This window comes from Ammospiza nelsoni, chromosome 1 (genome assembly GCF_027579445.1).
Source record: "Ammospiza nelsoni isolate bAmmNel1 chromosome 1, bAmmNel1.pri, whole genome shotgun sequence".
NCBI lineage: Eukaryota > Metazoa > Chordata > Aves > Passeriformes > Passerellidae > Ammospiza > Ammospiza nelsoni.
In genome coordinates this window covers 18221869-18243395 of record NC_080633.1, presented here as the reverse complement: position 1 = coordinate 18243395, position 21527 = coordinate 18221869, and the positions used below count along the sequence as shown (strand labels likewise).

At 41.6% G+C, this 21527-nt stretch overlaps 1 protein-coding gene across 10 annotated transcripts in view; it reads left to right on the top strand.

Moving 5' to 3' along the window:
- KIAA1217 (KIAA1217 ortholog) overlaps positions 1 to 21527 on the top strand; it is a 355251-nt gene that overhangs the window by 248512 nt on the left and 85212 nt on the right. For all 10 annotated transcript variants that reach the window (XM_059469976.1, XM_059470051.1, XM_059470003.1 and 7 more), the window contains one exon: positions 12319 to 12514. In XM_059469976.1, coding sequence (XP_059325959.1) covers positions 12319 to 12514 — 196 coding nt within the window. The remainder of the gene's footprint in view (positions 1 to 12318; positions 12515 to 21527) is intronic.

Sequence of the window (21527 nt, the reverse complement as noted above, 5' to 3'; positions counted from 1 at the left end):
AGGCATCAGTGTGGTGTTGAGTTTGGACAGAAATGCAGACAGTTAAGAAATATTTTGGAAAGATCCAAAGGAAGCCATGCTTCAGGTTTGGATTCAGACCCAAATGTCTTCAAATTTCATTCATAATAAGGTCTTTACGTGGGCTGCAGTAATGGTCTTAATTATATTTCTCCCACACTGGCATGTCTGGATCTTCTGTAGGAGATCTGAAGTTTGCTACACAACACCGTGGATGCCTTGTTAGTCTCCTGCAGCTGCCTTATGCAGGAGTAGAAGAAGCCTCCTGTGCACTCCTTTGTTGTTCTGGATTTGTGTGTGGTTCTTTTTTTTCTGCAAGGCTGTGTTTATTCAGAGAACACTAGCTCCTGATCCAGCAGCATATCCATATGATTTCAAATCAATTCCTGCAGGGAGAGATTTCTGGATCTAAGGTGGACTCATTTTATGCATTTTAACTGCATATCTTCATTTTTCTACTTTCTTTAAAATAAATACTGTATTGTGATGAGGGGAGGGAAAGAGGGATTTCTCTGGATTGAGGGTGAGAAGCATTGCAGATTTCTTTAAGCATCCTCATTTCCTTACCCACCCTTAAGTCAGAATTCATTTTTCACTTCCTTAGGGACTAGGAAAGTCCAGAGAAAAGTGACACAATTGTAATCCTCCACGAGGTGACAAGGTTTGAGGAAACAGAAGTAGCTCAAGTTGATCCTATGCAATGGCTTTAGGAAGGGTGACTGCTGCACAATTTTAAAGCTGCCATTGGGCAGAGTAATGTCCCTTCTGACGTGTGGCCTTGATGTGTAATGATGGCTGAATGTAAAGCAAACATGCAGGATGATTTTTTTCCCTTGGAAGTCTTGTGTGTTTGGCATTGAGAAGGGACTGGGTCTTATACAATCGCTTTCCTCTTTTTTTCTTTTTAAAGATAATTGCTTAATAAAAGCAAAGGAGGATTTCTCAGGTTTGCATATGTGGGGTGGCAACATTATAAAAACATGAAAAACTCCAATACGGTTTCAGTATTACAGAGACATTAGCAACAGACTGTTTTGTCTTTGTGGTTTGGAACTGGAATGTTTCCAGTTGTTGCCGGAAGGCTACATTTAATTTGTACTGTGTTTGCATAAATAGCTTATTTGTAAAAATCACATTTTACTTGAACAATTCTAAATTATGCAGTTATCATAGGGAGAAAAATGATCTATTGTTCTCTTTACAATAAAATGGTACTGCCCTTCCAAAGTATCCAACGGACAAAAGCATGAAAAATCATAGCATACTTATAAGTTGCTTATCTCATCCCCAGAATCAGCTCTCACATGCTCATATCCTCTGGGTTTGTAAAATTCAAAAGATTTTTTGAATTACACTCTTAATTGTGATGTTGGCATTATAATTACTTGTTAAATAAGATTCTTTAACAATGACGTCCTTGTTGTCAAAGCAGTTGCATTTCTTTGACGGTATGAATAGCTGCATGTTCTGAACTGGGAAGCAGCAGTTGTGGGAGCCTGACTGATGAAGGAGAAATTGATTGCTTAGAGAAGGTTTTTTAGAGCACTCTACAAAAATCTCCTTTACCCACAGGCAAATGAAGATTAAGGAAAATAGAGGACATCCACCTCTGTGAACTCAAACAGCAGCAGGCAATTTCCCCTCCAATTAGCATCTCGTTCATGTGTTGGAGGAAAAAATGGTTGGGATTTTTTGGCCCTTAAACCCCTTTTAGCAAATTCTCACATTCTGTAGGGTTCAAGATCAGAGGTAGAATAGTAAAGAGAGATGTGATTGGCAAAGGCTATTCATACCGTAGTTTCTCTTATTCTTTTTTCATTTGTGGTTACACATGAGTTACACAGTATTTCTAAGTTCTGCTTGAAGGATTCCATGTCCCTGTAGTAAGTGTGAAATGAACACAAAAGTGTAATGACTGCTGCTAATTCCAGCCAAGAGCTGTATCATTTCTCAGGAAGAAATGTTTTCTTATTTGTCAGTTATTATTTATATATATGGTTTGTTTATATATATATATATATATATATATATATATATATATATGGCTCAGCTTTCAGCCATTAACTCTTATATTAGAACATTCTTTGTTTCTTTGACATACAACCACATGTAGCACATCTGAACTGAGTTCCAGCAAGAGTTCTGAGAATATTGCATATTAAGTATTGATAGAGCATATTGTTCTCTGCCACATGTGCATTTCCTTCATGGTTTTTCAGTGCTCTTCTCTTCTCTTCTCTTCTCTATATACTTTAGTATGTACACATTATTCTTTTTGAATTTCTATTGTTCTCCTTTTTCTTTTCCTGTTAACAATTATCTCTCCCCCTCCCCTTCTTTTCTCTCTTTGATCCACAGGTTTTGCAGTGCATGTTGGTCTCTCTTCATTCAGAACTTGACATTCAAAGGTACATGATGAAAATTGAATCCTCTCAGAGAGTTAGTACTGTACTTTCTTTTTTCTGCACTCTGCTGTGAATTGAGTTTGTTACCCTTTAATTGTGTGTGTCTTGCTTCACAACTAAAATTCTCAAATAAATACGAATCTGCATGCTTTGTCTCTCTGTATTTCATAGCAATGAAGTATTATGCATATAGATTAATTGCATATGGGAGTGTGATGCATGTGCATCCTCTGATGATTTTTTAAAATCTGACTTTTCCTTTAATGGCATGATAGACATGAAACTCTTGTATTAGATGCTCTGAAATCCACCAAAATTCAATGGGAGATCCTTGATAAGTAAGTGATTCCTAAACACTGTCCCAATTCCAGCTTTGTATTTCTTTTACATACATACATGGAACTGGCTTAGGTGGTACAAGTCTTGCTGCAAAATTAAGGGCAGCTCTGTGGGCAGAGCAGTAAATATTTTTGTACTGAACATGCAAAAAAAATCTTACTCCTACAACTCTCAGAATTATCTTATATGCACAGTGTATCTCTGAAGTCACCTGTATGTCACCTTTCATCCTGTTGAGCTTCTCTTCCATTTCTAGATGACTTGTAACACCATCCAGACTGGATGCCTACAATAGGTGCCTTTTTTCCCCCAGGGAGGCAGTGGATGTGTACAGGCCTTATAGGTACACACCTAAAGGTGTCTCTTCGTGGTTTCGATGGAAGCCAAGAGCACAATCGTGAAAGCCCCAGGATAACCGGGGGGGGGAGCCAGCAGGGAGGACCCGGAGCAGGCAGAGCTCATTTGCACCTGATTTGTGTTTCCCCTGTCAGGATTTAAGGAGGCAAATAAACATGGGACCACAGGGAAGGGTGGGAGACGCTGAGGTGTGGAGAGTAGGAAGGCTTCTCCTCCCTCACCAAGGTGGCCTCGAGGGAGGGAAAAAGAAGCAGAAGAGCAAGGTGATGAGTTGGGAGAGGAGCAGCAGAAGCTTCTACAGCCTCTCTCCTGCGGCAGCCCCCTAACTCTCCCAGGTGCCAGAGCAACAAGCTCTAGTAAGTGCTTCAACACGTTTCCTTCCACGAGTAGACGCTAAAAATAAGTGCATGGTGTGGGAGTGCTGCCGCCGGCCGCAGCGCTGTCCGTCCCGGGCCACGGCTGCTCTGGGGCCGCAGCGCTGCCCGTCCCGGGCCACGGCTGCTCTGGGGCCGGCGGCGCTGCCCGTCCCGGGCCACGGCTGCTCTGGGGCCGCAGCGCTGCCCGTCCCGGGCCACGGCTGCTCTGGGGCCGCAGCGCTGTCCGTCCCGGGTCACGGCTGGGCCACGGCTGCTCTGGGGCTCGCAGCGCTGCCCGTCCCGGGCCACGGCTGCTCTGGGGCCGGCAGTGCTGCCCGTCCTGGGTCACGGCTGGGCCACGGCTGCTCTGGGGCCGGCGGCGCTGCCCGTCCTGGGACATTGCTGCTCTGGGGCTCGCAGCGCTGCCCGTCCCGGGCCACGGCTGCTCTGGGGCCGGTAGCCACCCTGCCTGCTGCCCTCGCCCCCGCCCGCCTGGAGTGGGCTCTCCTGTCGATGGACCTTTCTTTGGGGATTTTTAAAATATCCTGTTAATGTAGAGCGCCTTCTCAGCTTGTAGAAACACAGAAAAACAGGCTTTTCCAGGATCGCTGCACTGTGTGCTTTTGCTTTGGGAAACAGACAGCACAGAAACAGACCCTCCTCCTGTTTTCCTCAGGGACGTGTGGGAGGAACAGGGATGGGTAAATAATCTTGAATCAGAACTCACGATCCCCTAGGTACATTTAGGCATCTGGTGTATATTCTTCCCCCCCCCCCCCTTAGTTTTTGCATGTGGTTTTAAGCATGTAAAGATCTTTCCCCTTTAATCAGCATAATGACAGTTTTTGTTTAAATCATCCCTTTTAATCTTCACAGTTCTCATGGCGATTTTGGGGGTTGTGTAGGTAGGAGTTACCTCACCCACTGCTGATGAAACGCAGCCATCTCCTGGATGGAACAAAGGGTCGTGCTGGGTTGTGAATACTTCACAGTAGAGTTTTGCAGGAGGGAAAAGAAAAATAGCTTCCAACTGAAACTGCCATAAGGTCTTAATTAAGACAAATGCTGATGTCCAGGCTGGATTTTATGGATAACTTATTTAAACAAAGCAATAATAAACTGAAGCTGTGGTGCAAGAATATGACAGAGACTGTGAAAGACAAAATTTTGGTCTGAGGAAAATTGATGGACTCATAGAAGCCTTGGCAGGGAAAAATAGTGAGGTGACCTGTGGCTTTTTTAATTTTACTCTCATGTGTGAATAAATTCTTCACATGACAAAGGATTAGAATAAAGCAGAGAGATAAATTATTTTATTTTAAGGGTTTCTTTCATTAAATATGACTTTTGCTTTTTATTAGTGAGTGACTAATAGTTTTCTGTGTTGTTTTACTTCACTTTCTACCCTCAAATCTCAGGTGTTTGTAGAAAAAGAAAACCTTGGATTTGGACAGAAACTTACTGCAAAATATTTTTACACTTTAATGTGGATGGCTTGGGGTTTTCTGATATTACACATATTCCAAAGAGATGTCACAGCATGTTGCATATTTCAGTCTGGACTTGTCTGGACCAATTAAGCTGCTCTTAGACGGGCTGTTGAGTTCCTTAGGGCAGCATTTTCAAATGCAAGTTCCTGCAATTAAACATCTGAATAAGAGGTCTGGCAGCATAAGTGCTGAGCACCCACAGCTTTTATTGCTCCTAATGAATATCTTTACTATAGACACACAGCTTTCCTGAAAAACTAGTTTCAATTTATCTAGGTGCTTCCAGGTAAAAAAAAAATGGAAAATGTTTTATGTTAGTAATTTATAATAGTTTCATGAAAAACTTTTTTTTCCTAACTCTGGAGATCAACCAGCTGAAGAGCAAGCCATGGTCTTGCCTAGGGGGAGCAGCCTGTGGATGTCCTGCTCGGTGATTCACAGCACTCAGGATTAAAAGAAATGAGTTTTGGCAGCTTGCCACAGCAGGGAGCATGCAGCTGGCCACCAACAGGAGCTAGCAAGGCTCGTGGGAAAACGTGCAGATTTTTAGGATGATTTGAATATCATTACAACCTAAAAATATGGCAGATAAACTCTGTCCCATCATTAGACATGGTTTTTTTTCCCTCTAGGTGGAAGAAACTGGTATCAGCATCAGTGAATACAGAGTAGTAGATAAAGATCCTGTCATAAGCAGAGAGGAGTTTTACCTTCAAATAAATTCACTGAATTGAGCAAAACGTCCACTCGTTGGAGCATCCAGACCCTGTCACAGGATGGGTGGTGCGTGGCTGTGACTGAGCATTACCAGGGCTGTTGGATGAGGTATCTTCCCCTCCTTCCCATTCACCACGGGAGGGAGGAGGAATGCTTTCTTTTACCTTACTTGGAGAAGTTCTTCTGGGTCTTTTTCCTCCCTTTCTCAGAGCATGCCAAGATCTGCTCTGGGGCAGCACCTCACGTTTGCAGCTCCCCGAATTCACTGCTTGGCTCAATGGCCGCACGGCAGGTGGTCAGGGGAGGGCTCTGTGCCCTGTGCCCTGCTGGCATTGGGCTCTGTGCCCTGCTGGCATCAGGCTCTGTGCCTTATGCCCTGCTGGCATCGCTCCCGTGTGAGCATGGCGAGCTCAGGCTGCCCTCGGCACCCCCGGGGCAGGAGCAGCCCGGCAGGGAAGGGGCAGCTTGGGCAGCATCCGGCACAGAACAGGCCTCCAAGCCAAGGAGGCTCCAGGCAAGTGGAGTACCTTGCTTCAGTGCTAGGGTGGTGGGCAGCCATGGCTCAGGCATTTCTCCTTATCAAAGAGGAAATCATTCTGGCCATTCATACCATAGAAATCCATATTGCCACCAAACTGAGATGCTTGTGAGAAAGAACTGGCTTTGTAACTGGTTGTTGTTGATTCAACAGAAAATAGTGGAAAGTTTGGGTTTGAAATAGAGAAGAAATAGAGAAATGAATGCTAGAGATGTGTTAGTCCATGACCAGGCATCAGGGAGGAGCATAACTAGCACCTACAGGATCTGTATGTGGGCGAGTGGGCAGCTGCCTCCCACTCTCTTCAGCTCTGGAGAACACGGATGCGGGCATGTGCCTGCTCCTGGCATGGTACCATTTCCCACTGAGGGTATCCCAAAGAAAGATGCCACAGATTTTTACATCTTGTAATGGTGAAAAAAGCACCAGAAGCACAGAAGTGAGTTTGTTACAAGAGGTGGTTTGATGTTGCGTTCAGCTGCTGAGTTATCTCCCCGCCTCCAGTGGGACAGAGTATCCAAATACATCAGTTGCACAGAGGTAATATGAACTTTAGTTTATACAACCATGTATAAGCATTGAACTTTTCTGAGAAAGTGCTGTGGAAAAATATGGGAAATGCTTAAAAAAGAGAAAATATGGGTCATATTCGCTCTCTCTTCAACAATAATGTGTCACTAATAGCATGTCCAGGCAAGTAAAACCCTGTTGGTGTGTTAATATGAAAACCCAAAGACTCTGTATCTGTGGAAAAAGCAGATCTGTCCTTCAGACAACAATAATGTGACATAAATGTGATGAAGAAGTACTGTTGCAGTAGTAAGAATTCACATGCTGTGGTAATACTTCAGGGTTAATAAACTCATCATACATGAAACACAGCCTGTTTATATGCCTATGTGCAGTCTGTCACATATCCTTTGGCACATGTCACAGGACAAGCAGCTTACTTGAAGGTCAAGAAGAATAGGCTTCCATTTTTCTACTGATTTTTCCTCTCTATTTGAAATGTCAAGAAGACTCTTCAATGTGGGGGAAGGGGAGCTGCCTATTCTATGTTTGTTAGAGTACGTGATTGGAAAGATGTATTTTACTACCTCTGTTTTATTTTTTGGTGCCTTTGTTTACCATTTGTGTGTTGCCAGGAGTGCTAGCAACTTTCAAGGTACGTAAAATTAATCTCCTGAATAGATAAGCTTCTATCAAGATAAGGGCTAAGGAAGTTCCTGGAGACAAGAAATAAAAAGTGGGAATTGATCGAGAGATGAAATTAAAACTTTCTTTGGGTTGTGCAGGTTTTTTTTCTGAGTTAGGTTTTGTCTGTGGAAATGTGTGAAGCAAATTTGCAGGAGAAAGGAAAAGAGGGAAAAAAGGTTTCTGTTATATAGATTAGTATAAAAAATAACTGGAAATGAGCATAGAAGAACACTATGAATAACAGAAACATAAAACCAGCTAGAACAAAAGCATGAGAGGATTAGTGTGGACAAATGTGAGCAGAGGACCAGAGGCATGCAGAGAACTTGATGAAAATCTCTGCTACTCCATGACTGCCCATTACATTGGCATCTGTGCAGTATCTCACTTTTCATTAATCAGGTACTTTCAGGCTTTATTCTTAATTATTTGCAATTTTACTGCACTTAAAGAGCCTTGCACTTTTTTCTTTATTTTTTCTGAGTCAGTGAAAGGACTAAAGCAGATGTATTGAAAGTGCATTCTTTTGCCAAGCTGTAGCAGACAGATGTCTGTCATGAGGCATGATCAGCTACAGTTTTAATTCTTTGTTAAATTCCAGGAGTGGTTGAAAGATCTTCTGTAATTGCTAGCTCCATGTGCTATACTTAAATATGTACCCTGAAAAGGTTACAAGGGTCTAAATCCTTGTAAATAAAATAGTGTATCCTAAGTAAAAGAGTCATCAAGACGCACTAATTGATTGTAAGTTTACACTGTAATTACATGTATGTTTACACCAGAATGGTCCATCCCTATTTTGGCATATCTTTTCTGATGATCTTGTGACCCAGAACTAGCACAGAGAGTATCTTTTATCAGAGAAGTCCTTAAGGAGGGTCAGCTCAATTCAGCTGGGTGAAAGATGAACCTTATTGCACAAACATTCAGGGGAGTGCCTCCTAACATTCATCTTGGGGGGAAAGACCATGGCTGGCTGAGGAAATGTGACCTAACTGGTCTTGGCAGAGGGGGAGAGAGACCTGCTGCCTCTTCTGAACCTTCTTCTGTTTTCTGGCATTTATCCCTGAGGTGGCTTGGAATGTGCCAGCATTTCCTTGAGTTTGTCTGCCTCTGTGGAGTCTCTATACATTTTAATTTTGGATAATGCTGTTCCTTAGTGGGTATATCTTGAGTTTTCTTCTCTGTTAGGTATTTCAGGGTTTTTTGCTACAGCACCGTTCTGACTCACATAGCAGCAGTCTAGACTATGACTCTAGTTGGGTCCTCTGTTGAGTCCTGAAACATTGACTATTGGGGTCAGCATTTATTTTGTGAAAGCTTGTGCTGTGTGCTCATTCCTGAAAAGTCCTTAAAATGACACTTGCTGGGGTATTTTAAGCAATTTAATATTAGTGAACATTCAGTGGAAAAAACATATATGGCATTATTATTAAGTATTTATTTGACATTTGTCTTATTTTTCTTATTTGATATTAGAATCATCATCCTGAATAATTATTACAAGGTTGGAGCATGCTGAAGGTTTCTGCACTTTCTTCAAAAATCTTTACAAATACTTGTAGCTATAGCTCTGTAAATGTTGCTGGCTCCTTCCTCAGCACATGAGTTGGCTTTTCTAAGTCATACCTAGGAATCCACTTGATTATTAAGTAGCATCAAGCCTTGTGCTTGTTGCCGATAACAAAAATGCTTTCCTATCAAATCTGCACTCATATCTCTTTTGAATACCCACTGTTGTTATTGAGCTTGAGAATTTTTTAGAATCTGTTTAAAATTCAGAATCCTGGAATGCAATGTTTACAGAAATTTAGCATGACAAATAACTTGAAGTCTTTCATAAACTTCACGTGTGTATTTGGTGGATCTCGTTTATAGCTTGCATTGGCTTTATGTTGGTGTCGCTCCACTTACTAGAGTGGATTACTCCTATGGATTTGAGCTGGTGGATTAAGAGGAGGACTGGGATTTGTATCTGAGCAGAATCCATTATGTGTCTCTGGATTGCCTCAGAAAGCTGCAGCATAGGTGGTGAGAAACAAGGGCTGCTCAAAACCAATCTTTTTGAGTGTAGTGGGTTGGTCCTGGCTGAACACCAGCTACCCACCAAGCCACTCCATCCCCCCTCCTCTGCTGGGGATGCAGGGGATAAAATAAGATGGAAAAATGTCATGGCTTCAGATAAATGCAGTTTAATAAAGAAAAAGCAAAGGTCACCTGCGGGAGCTAAAGTAAACAAAGTATTCTGTATTCCCCATCAGCAGATGATGTCCAGGCTCTTCCTGGGAATTGAGGTTTCAGGCTCCAGTACATGTAGCAGTTGTTCCATATGACAAATATGGTAAAAAATGGTCCCTTTCCTCCTCTTTTTTCTTAGCTTTTACTGCTGAACAGTCATCAAGTGGTATCAAATATTCCTTTGGTCATTTTGGATCAGCCTTTCTGACTACATCCTCTGCCAAGATCTTGCCCACCCACAGCCTCCTGGGTGAGTGAGGGAATGTTGGAGAGAGCCTTTATGCTGTGCATGCCCTGCTCAACAGTAGCAGAAATAATGGTGTGTTATCAACACTTTCTAGCCACCAATACAATCTACAGCACTATGAAGGCTGCTATGGAGAAAATTATCTCAGCTAGACCCAACAGATTTAGCTGCAGTAATGACATCATGTCATATGTGGGGGTCTGGGATGCTGTGTCTTAGGTCCTGCAGCACTTCCCCAGGGACAACCAAAGAAACGCAGCAGTGCTGGGTTGGCTCCATCTGTGCATTCACAGGACACACTGGGCAACTGCTCAGCTAAATCCGTGCCTGTTGATTTTGGTAATAAAGTGTCCCCTTACTCCTCAAATATACATCTGTTCATATTATCAGTGAACAATACACATGCAACTGCATGTCTCAAATGACATTTGGGGATTATTTTATTATAAATTGAAGAGAAAAAAAATAAGCAAAAGCAAAGTAAACTTGATCCATATTTCTATTTTATCAGTATATATTTTCTTTAAGAAACAAAAGCAATCTCCTTCCCAACAAACTCTGAAACGAAGGTTCTTTTGTAGATTGATTTTGTTGCCTTAATTTTTTTTTTATCTTGTTTCTTTTAGTCATGGTTTTCTAGAAAGGGTGAATTATATGCCTTCTAGCTCCCTATGAATGGATTTATACAGATAAGTTTTTAATCACTACAAGGAGCTACAGAGCTGTAATGTCTTGGCTTGGTAATACTTCCGTAATATGCCTGTGTAAACAAAATACTTCAGCAGTGATGGTTCACAAGCCATTTTGGAAAGTTTGATGAAGAAGTACTATCTTATCAGATTCTTTTCTGTGTTTGCAGGTCACTTGTCACCTCTGTAACTTTCCTGGCACAAGTCCTTGTATTTACAACTGCAGACTAATGCTGACCATGTCAGAGGCACTTCAAAGCATACTTTAGAAAAAATGTTTTTAGCTTTAAGTCCTGCATAATATTCAATGCTCTTGAACAATTTCACTGTAGGACATTGGATAGTACCTACTATTTTAATATTAGAATTTAGAAAGTGACTAGTTCTGGAGGATTTACTTTCTTGTGAGGTGTATCTAATAATTGTAATTTGTGAGCAACTGCACAACTTGGCAAGAACAGACCTCTACAGCCAGCTAATGAAAATGTAATAAAAGTTAAAGCTTTTCATACATTCGAAGTCACATAAGGAATAGTATGTGATGCTGAAATGACTTTTGCTCATTTCACTTGAAAAACCACTGAAAGAAACAGATGTCAGCAAGATTAGTTAGCTTAGCTTTCCAGAAAGAAGCATAATCTTGTTTGGATCTTGACAGCAGCTTCAAACCTAGAGTTGAAGTTGATTTTGATACAGGCAATTTTTAACATAATAGCATCTGACCTTAAATGATAGGGGAGGTAAAAACATATAATTTTAATGCTATCTTGTGCCTGGTGCTGATTATAGATGTCTATAATGTTCATATTTACATACTGGGTTTGGAACCTAGTAAGCTTGCTTTGCTTTGAATTTCTGCTTTGTATGTTCCCGTTTGTTGTGATATGGTTTGATTGAGAGAGACCAGGAAATTATTCTTCCAGAGTAATAGTGCATGTGGTTGTGAGTGAGAGGGTTTCACTACACAATATTGACTATGCTTCTTAAAGCAACCCCTTTTGTGGAAAGGGCTTTAATGTCATTTATAGTTTGCAAAATATGTTCAGGACATTTTATTTCCTATTGAATGTGTTTTTACTAGGCAGATCCTACCGTGAAGACTTGGTAGAAGTGCATAAATGAAACCATATCTCTCCCCTGCTGGAAGAGTTGGGTTTTTTCCCAGCAGCTGTGTTTATCAATTACTAATATGATTTTGCAGTAAAAGTCATAATTAATTTGGTCAGCTAATGAAGACAGTTCTGATTTAAGCTGGTGCAACAACAACAAAAAGTAATTGTTTATGATTTCAACTTGAAATGTTGGATCACTATTTTGGCTATGCTGCATGACCTGGACCTTGCATAGATGGCACAGCAGAAGATACTGAAATTGATAGCTTCACTACTCCTTTACAGTACTGCTTTTCAGAGGATTTTTCTTAGCAGATTTGATAAAATTAGAGTGTGTGTGAGTGTGTGTGTGTGGACAAGGAGAATGGCATTACTGTATGTCTCCTCAGCACAAGTCTTATCCTCATGGCCTTGTTAGCGACAAAATTTGCAATGTGGATATACAACCGTAAAAACTGCAGCGGAATATCCAAGGACACTTTTCCTAAATAATCTCTACAAGTGACCTCCAGCATACCAGAATTTGAAGAATTGGACTTCTTCCTTCTTCTCTTTGATTTTTTTTCCTTCCACACTGGTTTCAGTAGACTAATAAGGAAATACTCTGTTTTGCAGACAAGAAGCCCGAAACCGTCCCAGAGCCCACAGTCCAATTTGGGTGACCACACAGAACACCTCTCTGAAGCATCTGCTGATTCCTTAGAGGTCATGTCTGAAGGTGATTCTCCAACCCCCTTTGCAAGGGGCAGCCGCACGCGGGCAAGTCTTCCCGTTGTGCGGTCAGCAAACCAAACAAAGGAAAGATCACTGGGTAAGAGCCTGCTCCAGTCCTTCTCCAGTCTGTGTTTAGTCTGTGTTTTCCATTTGTGGATTTAAAACAGTCTTAAATAGGTTGGGGTTGAAAAAGTAAAGACTTTGTAGCACATTATTTTTCATGTCAGGTTGTTCTTTGGAAATTAACTCAGTAGGGGATACTGAGTAACTTGGGGGAATGGTGAAATTATTTTCATAAGATCTGAAAGTGTGATGACAGCATGGTAGAAATGCAAGGAGAGAGAGATGAAATGCTGAGAAATGGTTAAAATCCACTGCTGCAAATACTTCCTGCCAAGCCTGCGCAGTATTTGGCGATGAACTTAATGCGAGATTGTACCCTCATTTTCAGACAGCAGACACAGGTTTTTCACTTTGTCATATCTTCAAAGTCAGATTTAGTTGAAAGAAACCTAGGGATACTATTGTCTTAGTAATCCATCTTACTGAAAAGGTTTGTATTTGTGTGGCAGTAGCTTTCCAGGCCAAGGATTTCAATGGATATGCTGATGGAGATCCCTTTACTTTGGGGCAGTGCCCTTCCGTCTGCACAGTGACACGAGAGATGTGTCAGCACAGGTGGACAGCTCTGCTTCCTGCATTCTTCCCATAACTCAGGGTTGAATTTAGCCCAGCTGTGAGCCAGAGCTCCTTTTATGATGGTGAATTTTGTCTCAGAGATTCAGCTCAGCTGATGGATAGTAGGAGTAAAGGCTGTTCTTTTGAGGGAAGACACCAGAGGGCAGTTAAAGCGTTGTGGGAAGGCATGTAACTCATCTCTGGATTGCTGAGGAAGGCAGGTTTTGCTCATAGGTAATAAACTGAAATGCTGCTTTCCTGTAGGCTCCTCTCCCAATATACAGAGTGACATAAATCGAAGGCTGGACTGTAAATCATGCCATGCTTGTAAGCTTGTCACGGTGGTTTACTCATTCCTCAATAATCTAAGACAGTTTCTGTCAAGAGTATTATAATATCTGACAAACACAACAAGTGTGAAGAAAACAGGGCTGGAAAGGGTCCCTTACTCTCCCAGAGCTGAAAAGTGAAGAGCAGTGGGGCTGGAAACAAGAAGCTGATCCTTGTCCATGTCAGCTCACAAATGGCTGCTCTCCCACAGCCTGCTGGGCCACCAGTATGTTGGGCTTTCGGAGAAGAAATTTGCAGTACTTCAACCTGCATAAGACTTGTGCTTTTGAGATGTTTTTTAAGAGCACATGTATGTTTACTATACATGTACTATTACTTTTACTATACTATACTATACTATACTATACTATACTGCCTGTAAGTCTTTGCTGGCTAGGGCATCCCCAGGATGACTTACTTCACCCCAGGATTTTCTGTAAAATTTGTATTTGCTTCAATGTAATGTTAAGTGGTTGAGCCTTTGGAGCTCATAGTCCAGCCCCACCGTGTGGGCTGAGGACCCCAGAGCTGGAGGCAGCACTGCAGGTGGTGCCTCAAGAGAGCAGAAGGACAGAATCCCCTCCCTTTACCAGCTGCCCAGGCTGCTTTTGATGCAGCCCAGTGCAGGTTTGGCTCTCTGGGCTGGGAGGGCACATGGCTGGGTCATGTCCAGCCCCTCACCCATCAGCAAGCCCCTCTGGGCAGGGCTGCTCTTGCTCTTTTCATCCCCCAACTTGTGTTGATTCCAGGGGTTTCTCTGACTCAGGGCACCTTGCATTGCTCTTGTTAAGCCATATCAGATTTCCACATGCCCACTTCTTGAGCTTGTCCACATCCCTCTGGATGGCATCCTGCTCCTTTGGCCTGTCAACAGCTGGGTGCCATCTGCAAATTTGCTGAGGGTGAACTTAATCACTTCATCTATGTAATTTTTTAAAATATTAAATTACACTGGTCCCAGTACAGACTCCAAGGGACAACAATTGTCCCTGATGTCCATTGGGGCTCTGAGCCATTGACCACTACCCCCTGGATGCAACCATCCAACCACTTAATTGTCAGTCTACCAGTCCACACATCAAATCCATCTAATTTAGAGAGAAGGATGTTGTGGGGACAATGTCAGGGGCTTTACAGAAGTCCATATAAGGGGCATCTGTAGCCCTTCCCTTGTCCACTGCTGTGGAAGCCTGCTGCAGAAGGCCCCTGGCTTGGTCAGACAGAACTTGCCTGTGCTGGCTGTCCTGAATCACTCCCTGTCCTCTGTGTGTCTATGTGTGATCCTTCCCCCAAGTGTTCTCAGCCTCAAGGTATTTTCAGCTTAGGGATTTCCTGGTTATGGTTTCTACCTGTGTAATAACCACCAAGGGATGTCTCCTCCAGGTATTTGTTCAGTCCACCTTTGATTCCCATGTAAATTTTCCACAGTGCATCTGTGACTTAGGCAGCAAGTTCCTGTTGGTTTACTGCCCAACCACTGCTTTCCTGTTGCTTTGTTTTATATTTATTTATCAGCTCTAGGTTATGCCCCTTAGTCCTTGTGTTGGAAGTGACAGCAAACATCAAATTGCTATTTGCCTCCCTCAGGCCGTGTCTGATTGCTTTGGCCTGTCATTTCTCTCAGGCCATTTCTTCTCCAGCTGAGAAGTGCTGCTGTAACCACTTGTTGCTCATCCAGAAACCGTCCTGGACACTTGCCTAGCATTGCTGCCCTGAAATTTTACAGTTTGATACTGTCTTTGCTAAGATGGGAGGACCTTAAGTTCATTGTTAAGAAGTTCATTCTTAAACCCTTTTGTTAGCATCTCTTGCATGTACTGAAATGTGTTGTCCATGCCCTAATGGAGGACAGCCACATGAAGATACACTATTTAATGGCCAGAATTTCAGACCCTGCAAAACCCCCTGTCTTTCATGTGCCAGAAACAAGGTCCCAGCCTATCCCATCATGAACAGGCCAAATGCAGGAGAAAGAAAAAAGTAAACAAACAACAGGGAGGCAATGTAATATGAAGCATTTCAGTTGATAGTTTTTAGGAGTGGTCACAGATATGTGTATGGCTTAAGGGATCGTCATACTAGACAAATAGAAGGTAATACATTGTCATCACCCCACAATCTGCCTTTTTCAAGCAATTCCAGGAACAAATTAGCAACAAATAGTTTGTTTTAAAAGATAAAAAGTATTCCAAAATAGTTCATTATTCATTATTAATAGTTCAACAATAATATTATTATTGTTACTATTATGTGCATTTCTTTTATAATAATGTTCTTTTTGATCTCTTCTGCCACTGTGTTCTAACAACATCATCAGCAACGTTCTGAAATTCTACTTTTGAGATGCTTTGCATGCTGTGGTCCTTTTTATTTCCAACTGTAAAAGGGGAAAGTTTATTTTTAAAAAACAGAAAACTGTTTATAACTTCAGTTTTAAAAGTGTCATGAACGTACTTCAAGTCATGATTTGAAATAATCTGTGTATCATCACCTCTCTTTCTATATCTATTAATTTAATTTAATATAATTTAAATAAAAATTATGTTTTGATTCTAAGTGAACATAATTTCAGCCAGGAGAATAATCAACTTTTGGAAACTTCTATTTTACGTTGTATATCTCAATGCATTTTAAAAAAACTGATGTTTTCTTTTTGAAATTCTAATTATTCTGTGGGTTTCTATTTTACTAGCTATATATGAGTCAGTTTGTTTTCAAATTGTGGTCTGAATTAACATGGAGCCTGAGAAGGAACAACACAAATGCATTTTGGCTACCTCACTATCATGGGTTTGTCAGTCAGGCTAATCTGACAGGACATGGTACTCACGTGGAGTTGACCTAGAAAACAGTTTTCTTATTGTGGGCCCATTTAAAATTTCAGCCACAGCTTTTGAAATTAAGGTCTTTCTTGGCTAAGAAAAGTAGAAATCAACACTTGCTTCATCATTGTGCAGCCTGGAGACAAAGCAAGATATTAAAATAAATTAATTCACTGTGCAAGAGAAAATTAAATGTATTTTAAAATACGTATTTGAAAACTGGGAGCTTTTCCAGTGCGATAACTGTGGGAAAAAAATTATCTAGCAAAACTGTCAGTGAGAATCATCTGAAACCTGGAAAGTGCTCAAAAGCTTTCAGCAAACTTCACTTGCAATTTGCCTGGAGGAAGCAGAACCTGACAGGCATCCAGCGAGGTTACGGCAGCACCGCCTGTGCCCGCGCTGCTGCTCGCTGCTGTCCCTGCTCCGGTACCTCCTCGGGGAAATGAAGGCTGACAAATATCTTCACCTGTGGTCTCTCATGTGGGACATCTGTCCAAACAATGGGCAGCATCCATAAGGGCAGGCACTGGCAGGCTGTGTGGGGATGGAGTGCCCGGGGCAGGCAATGTGATGGGTCAGAGCCTGGAAGGGCAGGTGTGGACACCACCCCTTCCCTCTGCAGCCACTGCTCTTGGTGCTCCTGCAGGGCTGGGTGAAGGAAGGATGTGGGATGCACAACAAAGAGTTGGGTCTGAGTAGTGACTGAGGAGGATGAAGCTTTATGGCTCATCTTTTTTTGGGTGCCCCAGCCAGGGTGCCCAGCCACTCTAGTCCAGATGGATGAGGAGCAAAGGAAGACTGAGCTCCCTACTGGTAAACCTGTGCCTAATGTTAGGTGGTGTGAAAAGGCCTCTTCAGAAATGTCTGAGCCTGCCAACATTTGCATTTTATTTGCATTTGGAGGGATTACATAAAGGAGTAAAATTATACAAATGCTTAAGGATTGGCATGGGGAGGGTCTTAAGCAATCATGGAGTATTCTGATTATTATTTATTAGCCCCCAAACCCAAGTTTTGGCAGGCACAGATTTTCATGTCTGATTAATTAGTTTGCTGCCACCTTATATGGAAATGCCATTACTGGCTATAATCATAATGCCTCAATCTTTTATAGCATTTCTTGCAGATGTTTCTCAGACTGTTAAAAAAGAAAGTGCCATAGTGTCATTTTCACTCATAGCAAAACCTTTACAGAGAGACAGATCATTGCTTTTCAGCTGGCAGTGGAAATAACTCTCTATTCATGTGTATGCAAAATACTGTAAGATACACAGAAAAAAATATAAATGCTAAAGGTAGACTGGTATATTATATTGGAGGTAATTAATTGGTACTTACTATTTATGAGCTAGAAATTAAAATTGACCTGTAAAATCAGACAGAAGATGTGTGAATGGCCATAGACTTCATATGAGAAACCTGTGATTTGCTAGTAGTGGCACTGCCCTCTGATTCCTTAGGGCATGATTTAAGCCTAATGAAGTCAGCAAGAACTTCAGTTTAGTTCATGGGAGAGGAACTCCCTGGGAAGTGCATTTCAAGTTAAGGCTGAGTATAACTTTAATGTATTCAGACATCTTAAAGAATTTTCCCTATCTTGCCTTTTATAGTGTATGCAAAGCAGCCAACATGCAAAAAGGTCATGTAAATATTTGCTGTTGTGGTCAGATGGCTTAACAGAGACTGACAGGTCTATAGGAAAAACAGCCTAAAACAACTAGTTCCAATTAATGAATTGAAACAGGGACCCTAGGAAATTATAATACTCTAAGGTTTTCCTTCCAGCTTTCCAAGACTTTGTTTTCTTTTCCTTTTCTTCAAATTATGGTAACTAAAGGTTTTGGACTTGGAAAGAAAAAAACACACACCTCTTACCTGAAATGTTTTGTAGCAAAAGAGTAAAAGAATATAATGAATGATATTGACATATCAGAGTTTTTTCTGTTTAATTTATTATCTCTACAAGATATATGAAAGGCAGGTATAGGAAAGAGTGAAATATGTGACTCCCCAGCACTTGTACCCACAATTACTGTTTACTTAAGAGTTTCTTTCTCCTATAATAAAATGTGTGGGGAGAACTTGAAAAAAAAATGCTTCCAAGGAGCAAGATACTATTTAGTACATACTGTCTCAACAGAGGTACATTCTGTCTGCCACCAAAAAGCTGATATGCAGGATATTTTAGATGCTGTGTCACACTGGAGCTGAATTTTGTTGCAGCAGGTTGTATCAGCATGGATCTAATGGGTTCATTGCAGTGATACTGGAATAGAAGATAATAAGTACAGTGTATAAAACAAACACATTAGTTATGTAAGTCTGTGTCTGTCACTGCTACATCTGTTAAATGACTTTTGAATGCAACTTTATTATTCATTTGCACTGCAGTTATACTGAAGGGCTTGAGCAAAGCCAGTGCCTCACTGTGTTGGGTAATACCTAGTGACAAAATACTCCCATTTCAGAACCTTGCAAAATGAAAAAATCAGAATGAAAAGTGATGAAGATAGTAGGAGAGGTAGAGAGTGTGCAACCTGGATGAACTGAATAAAGCTATGCCAGGGTGGTAGCGGCTTTTCTCTTTATCCCAAATTATGCCCTCATAAAAGATGTAATGTCTTTGTTGAGCTCTACCATCACTTCATGTTCTGATTTAGCAGCAGCAATTTGAGCCTTCAGCATTTGGTGTCTGCTGGAAGACAGATTTAGCAGCTGGAGTATCGTGTACAGGCCTCCTTCCTTCAGAGCAAAGGTAGGAGGCCAGATGGAACAGTCCCATGGGGTGTATCTAGGACAGGAGCTATCACTTGGATAAATCTGATCTAATTTTTGTGTTAGGCAAAATTTGTAAGTCTACCTCTAATACAATAAGTCACACAAACACCAGAGCCTTCCATTTGATATGGTTATGCAAAGGAAAAAACTGTATTGCAATTCCACGCATTGTAAGAAGTGTAAGACTTCAGCCAAGGAGAGAAGCATAGCCTGTCCCACAGCACATTGTATTTAGGATTTGCTGCCAGGGCTAACAGCAACTCCCTGAATGAGGACAGCTCTTGGATTTAATCATTGGTCCCAGTACTGTTTATACATTTAGGTAGTGATTCTAACAGATAATTACTGTGCTGGGCCTAAGTTCAAGTTTCTGTTCCCAGAGGGAAATAATGTCATCTCTGTGGTATCATATAGGACTTGTATTAAGTTCTTGTTCTCTGTCTCTTTTCTGCATTTCTGGCTACAGAGCACCCAATTCAAGCAGGATAAGAGGATAATCACTGCATCAGAAGCTTGTTGACAGCCTGCTGATTAGGGTGTTCTCTTGGTACAATAGGGGCAATGGTCTGAGCAGCTCTGAAGATGGGAGCACTTCTGGATATTTTTTAACTACTCGTCTGTTTCATAGGAGAGAGGTGCTTGTACCATTGTTTTGCCCAATTACCTTCTGTGATGAATAGACCATCTGTGGGTATGAGAGTGGATGTTGTTTATCTTGGCTTTAACAAGGCCTTTCATATCTCTCATAGCCTCCTTGTAGCCACATGGGGGAGGTAGGGTGGCCTTCAGGGTGTGTAACTGGCAGCTGAGTTTTAGCTGTTCTTCTCAGGGCTGGACTCTCTCCAGTGACTTTTGACATCAGAAACCTTGTTTTTGGGATGGAATGAACCAGCAGTGGGGTCAAGTCTGACACCAAGGAGAGCAGTTGATGTGCCCAATGATGGCCACTTCACAGGGACCCAATGAGCCAGAGAAATGGACTAGCAGGAGCATCATGAAACTCCAGAGAGGCAAATGCAGCCTTTCACCAGGGACAGAGCAGCCCTGCAAGGACAGGTTGGCTTGGTAGCAGCTTTGCAGAAAGGACTTAGGGTATGACAACAAGGTGAGTGTGTGTTGGCAGCATGTCCTCGCAGCGAGGGAACACTGCATAGCTGTCTATGGGGAAAATGTAGCCAGCAGGTCAAGGGAAGTGATTATTCCCCTCTTCTCACCATTTGTGAGGTTGCATTGTGTCCAGTTTTGGTTCCCCAATACATGAAAGATAATGACAAGTTGGAGTGAGTCTAGGGAATGGCCTCTTGGCATTCTTCTTAATCATGCAAACTAAGGGCTTGGTTCCAAGATCTTGTCTGAAGTAGCTTGTGAGGACTCCATTTAAAGTCAAGCTGTTTGTTAGAGCCCACAGAGGTGAATTTTTGGTGTGGTTCCCTAACCAACTGTGCTCTTCAATGCTGATGGCTGAACCCCTCAATTTGCTACTGACAGTAGTGAACTTTTTAGAAATGAAATAACTTCAGAAATATTGAAGAGAATTTCTTGCTGTAAATACAGACCATTTGGTAAATGGAACAAAATTGCAAAGGCATGCATGGCCTGCATTACTTTAATGCTTCATGGCTATGGATTATTAAAATGGTCACATTCTGCCCTTAAACACATCAATTGTACCTCGTTTAGTACTAAAAAACATGGTTTATAAAAATAGTTTTTACTTAAATAATGAATTTAATACAGCTGATTTATACACAAAGGAAATACAGTTGGGTAGGATCTCTTTTTTTGTGCGTTTATTGAAGAGGAAGAACAAGAAATTTAATTGATATTTTCTTGTCTTTTTTGCTTTTGCCCATTTAGAAGTTAGTAACAAAAGCGCCCCTCTGTAAAGTACTTGACTACAGTGACCTTAAATGCTTCACATATCTGCACAGATTTGGCAGGCACATCCTTGGAAACTGTACTGGCCAGCTTGGCACCTTTGGCTGGGAGCTTCTTCAGAGATCAGGGGCTCAGCTTCTGGTGGACTAAAGCAGATCCTGCATGGGCATGTCCTGTGCCTGTGTGTGTGGAGTTCTCTGATTTTATTGTGCAAAACTGGTGCATGTGAGTGCAGTAAATGCAGCATGGCAGAGCCTCTGGGGGCCCTCTGAAAAATAACTGTGGTTATATGAAACTTCTTGTTCATCTCACTGAATTGTTCGCTTGTAATTTTTAGAATATTTTTTCATCCAGTATCATAGGGGTTTTGTGTTCTTTGCTGGCATTGTTTTGTCAGTTCAGGGTATGAATAAGTCTCCTTATTGGTCAGTTGGGCTATTCTGTGCAACAGAATTCAATTATTGTCCAAAAGTGATCCTGCCAGAACATTGATTTCCACCTGGGGAACTTGGTTAAACTGAAATGTTCTCTCAGAATCTCTAGATGATAGAAGTAACTGTTCACAGTATTTGGACTTGCTGATATAGCTGTATAGGCAAAGTTGCCTTTTGACAGCTTTGA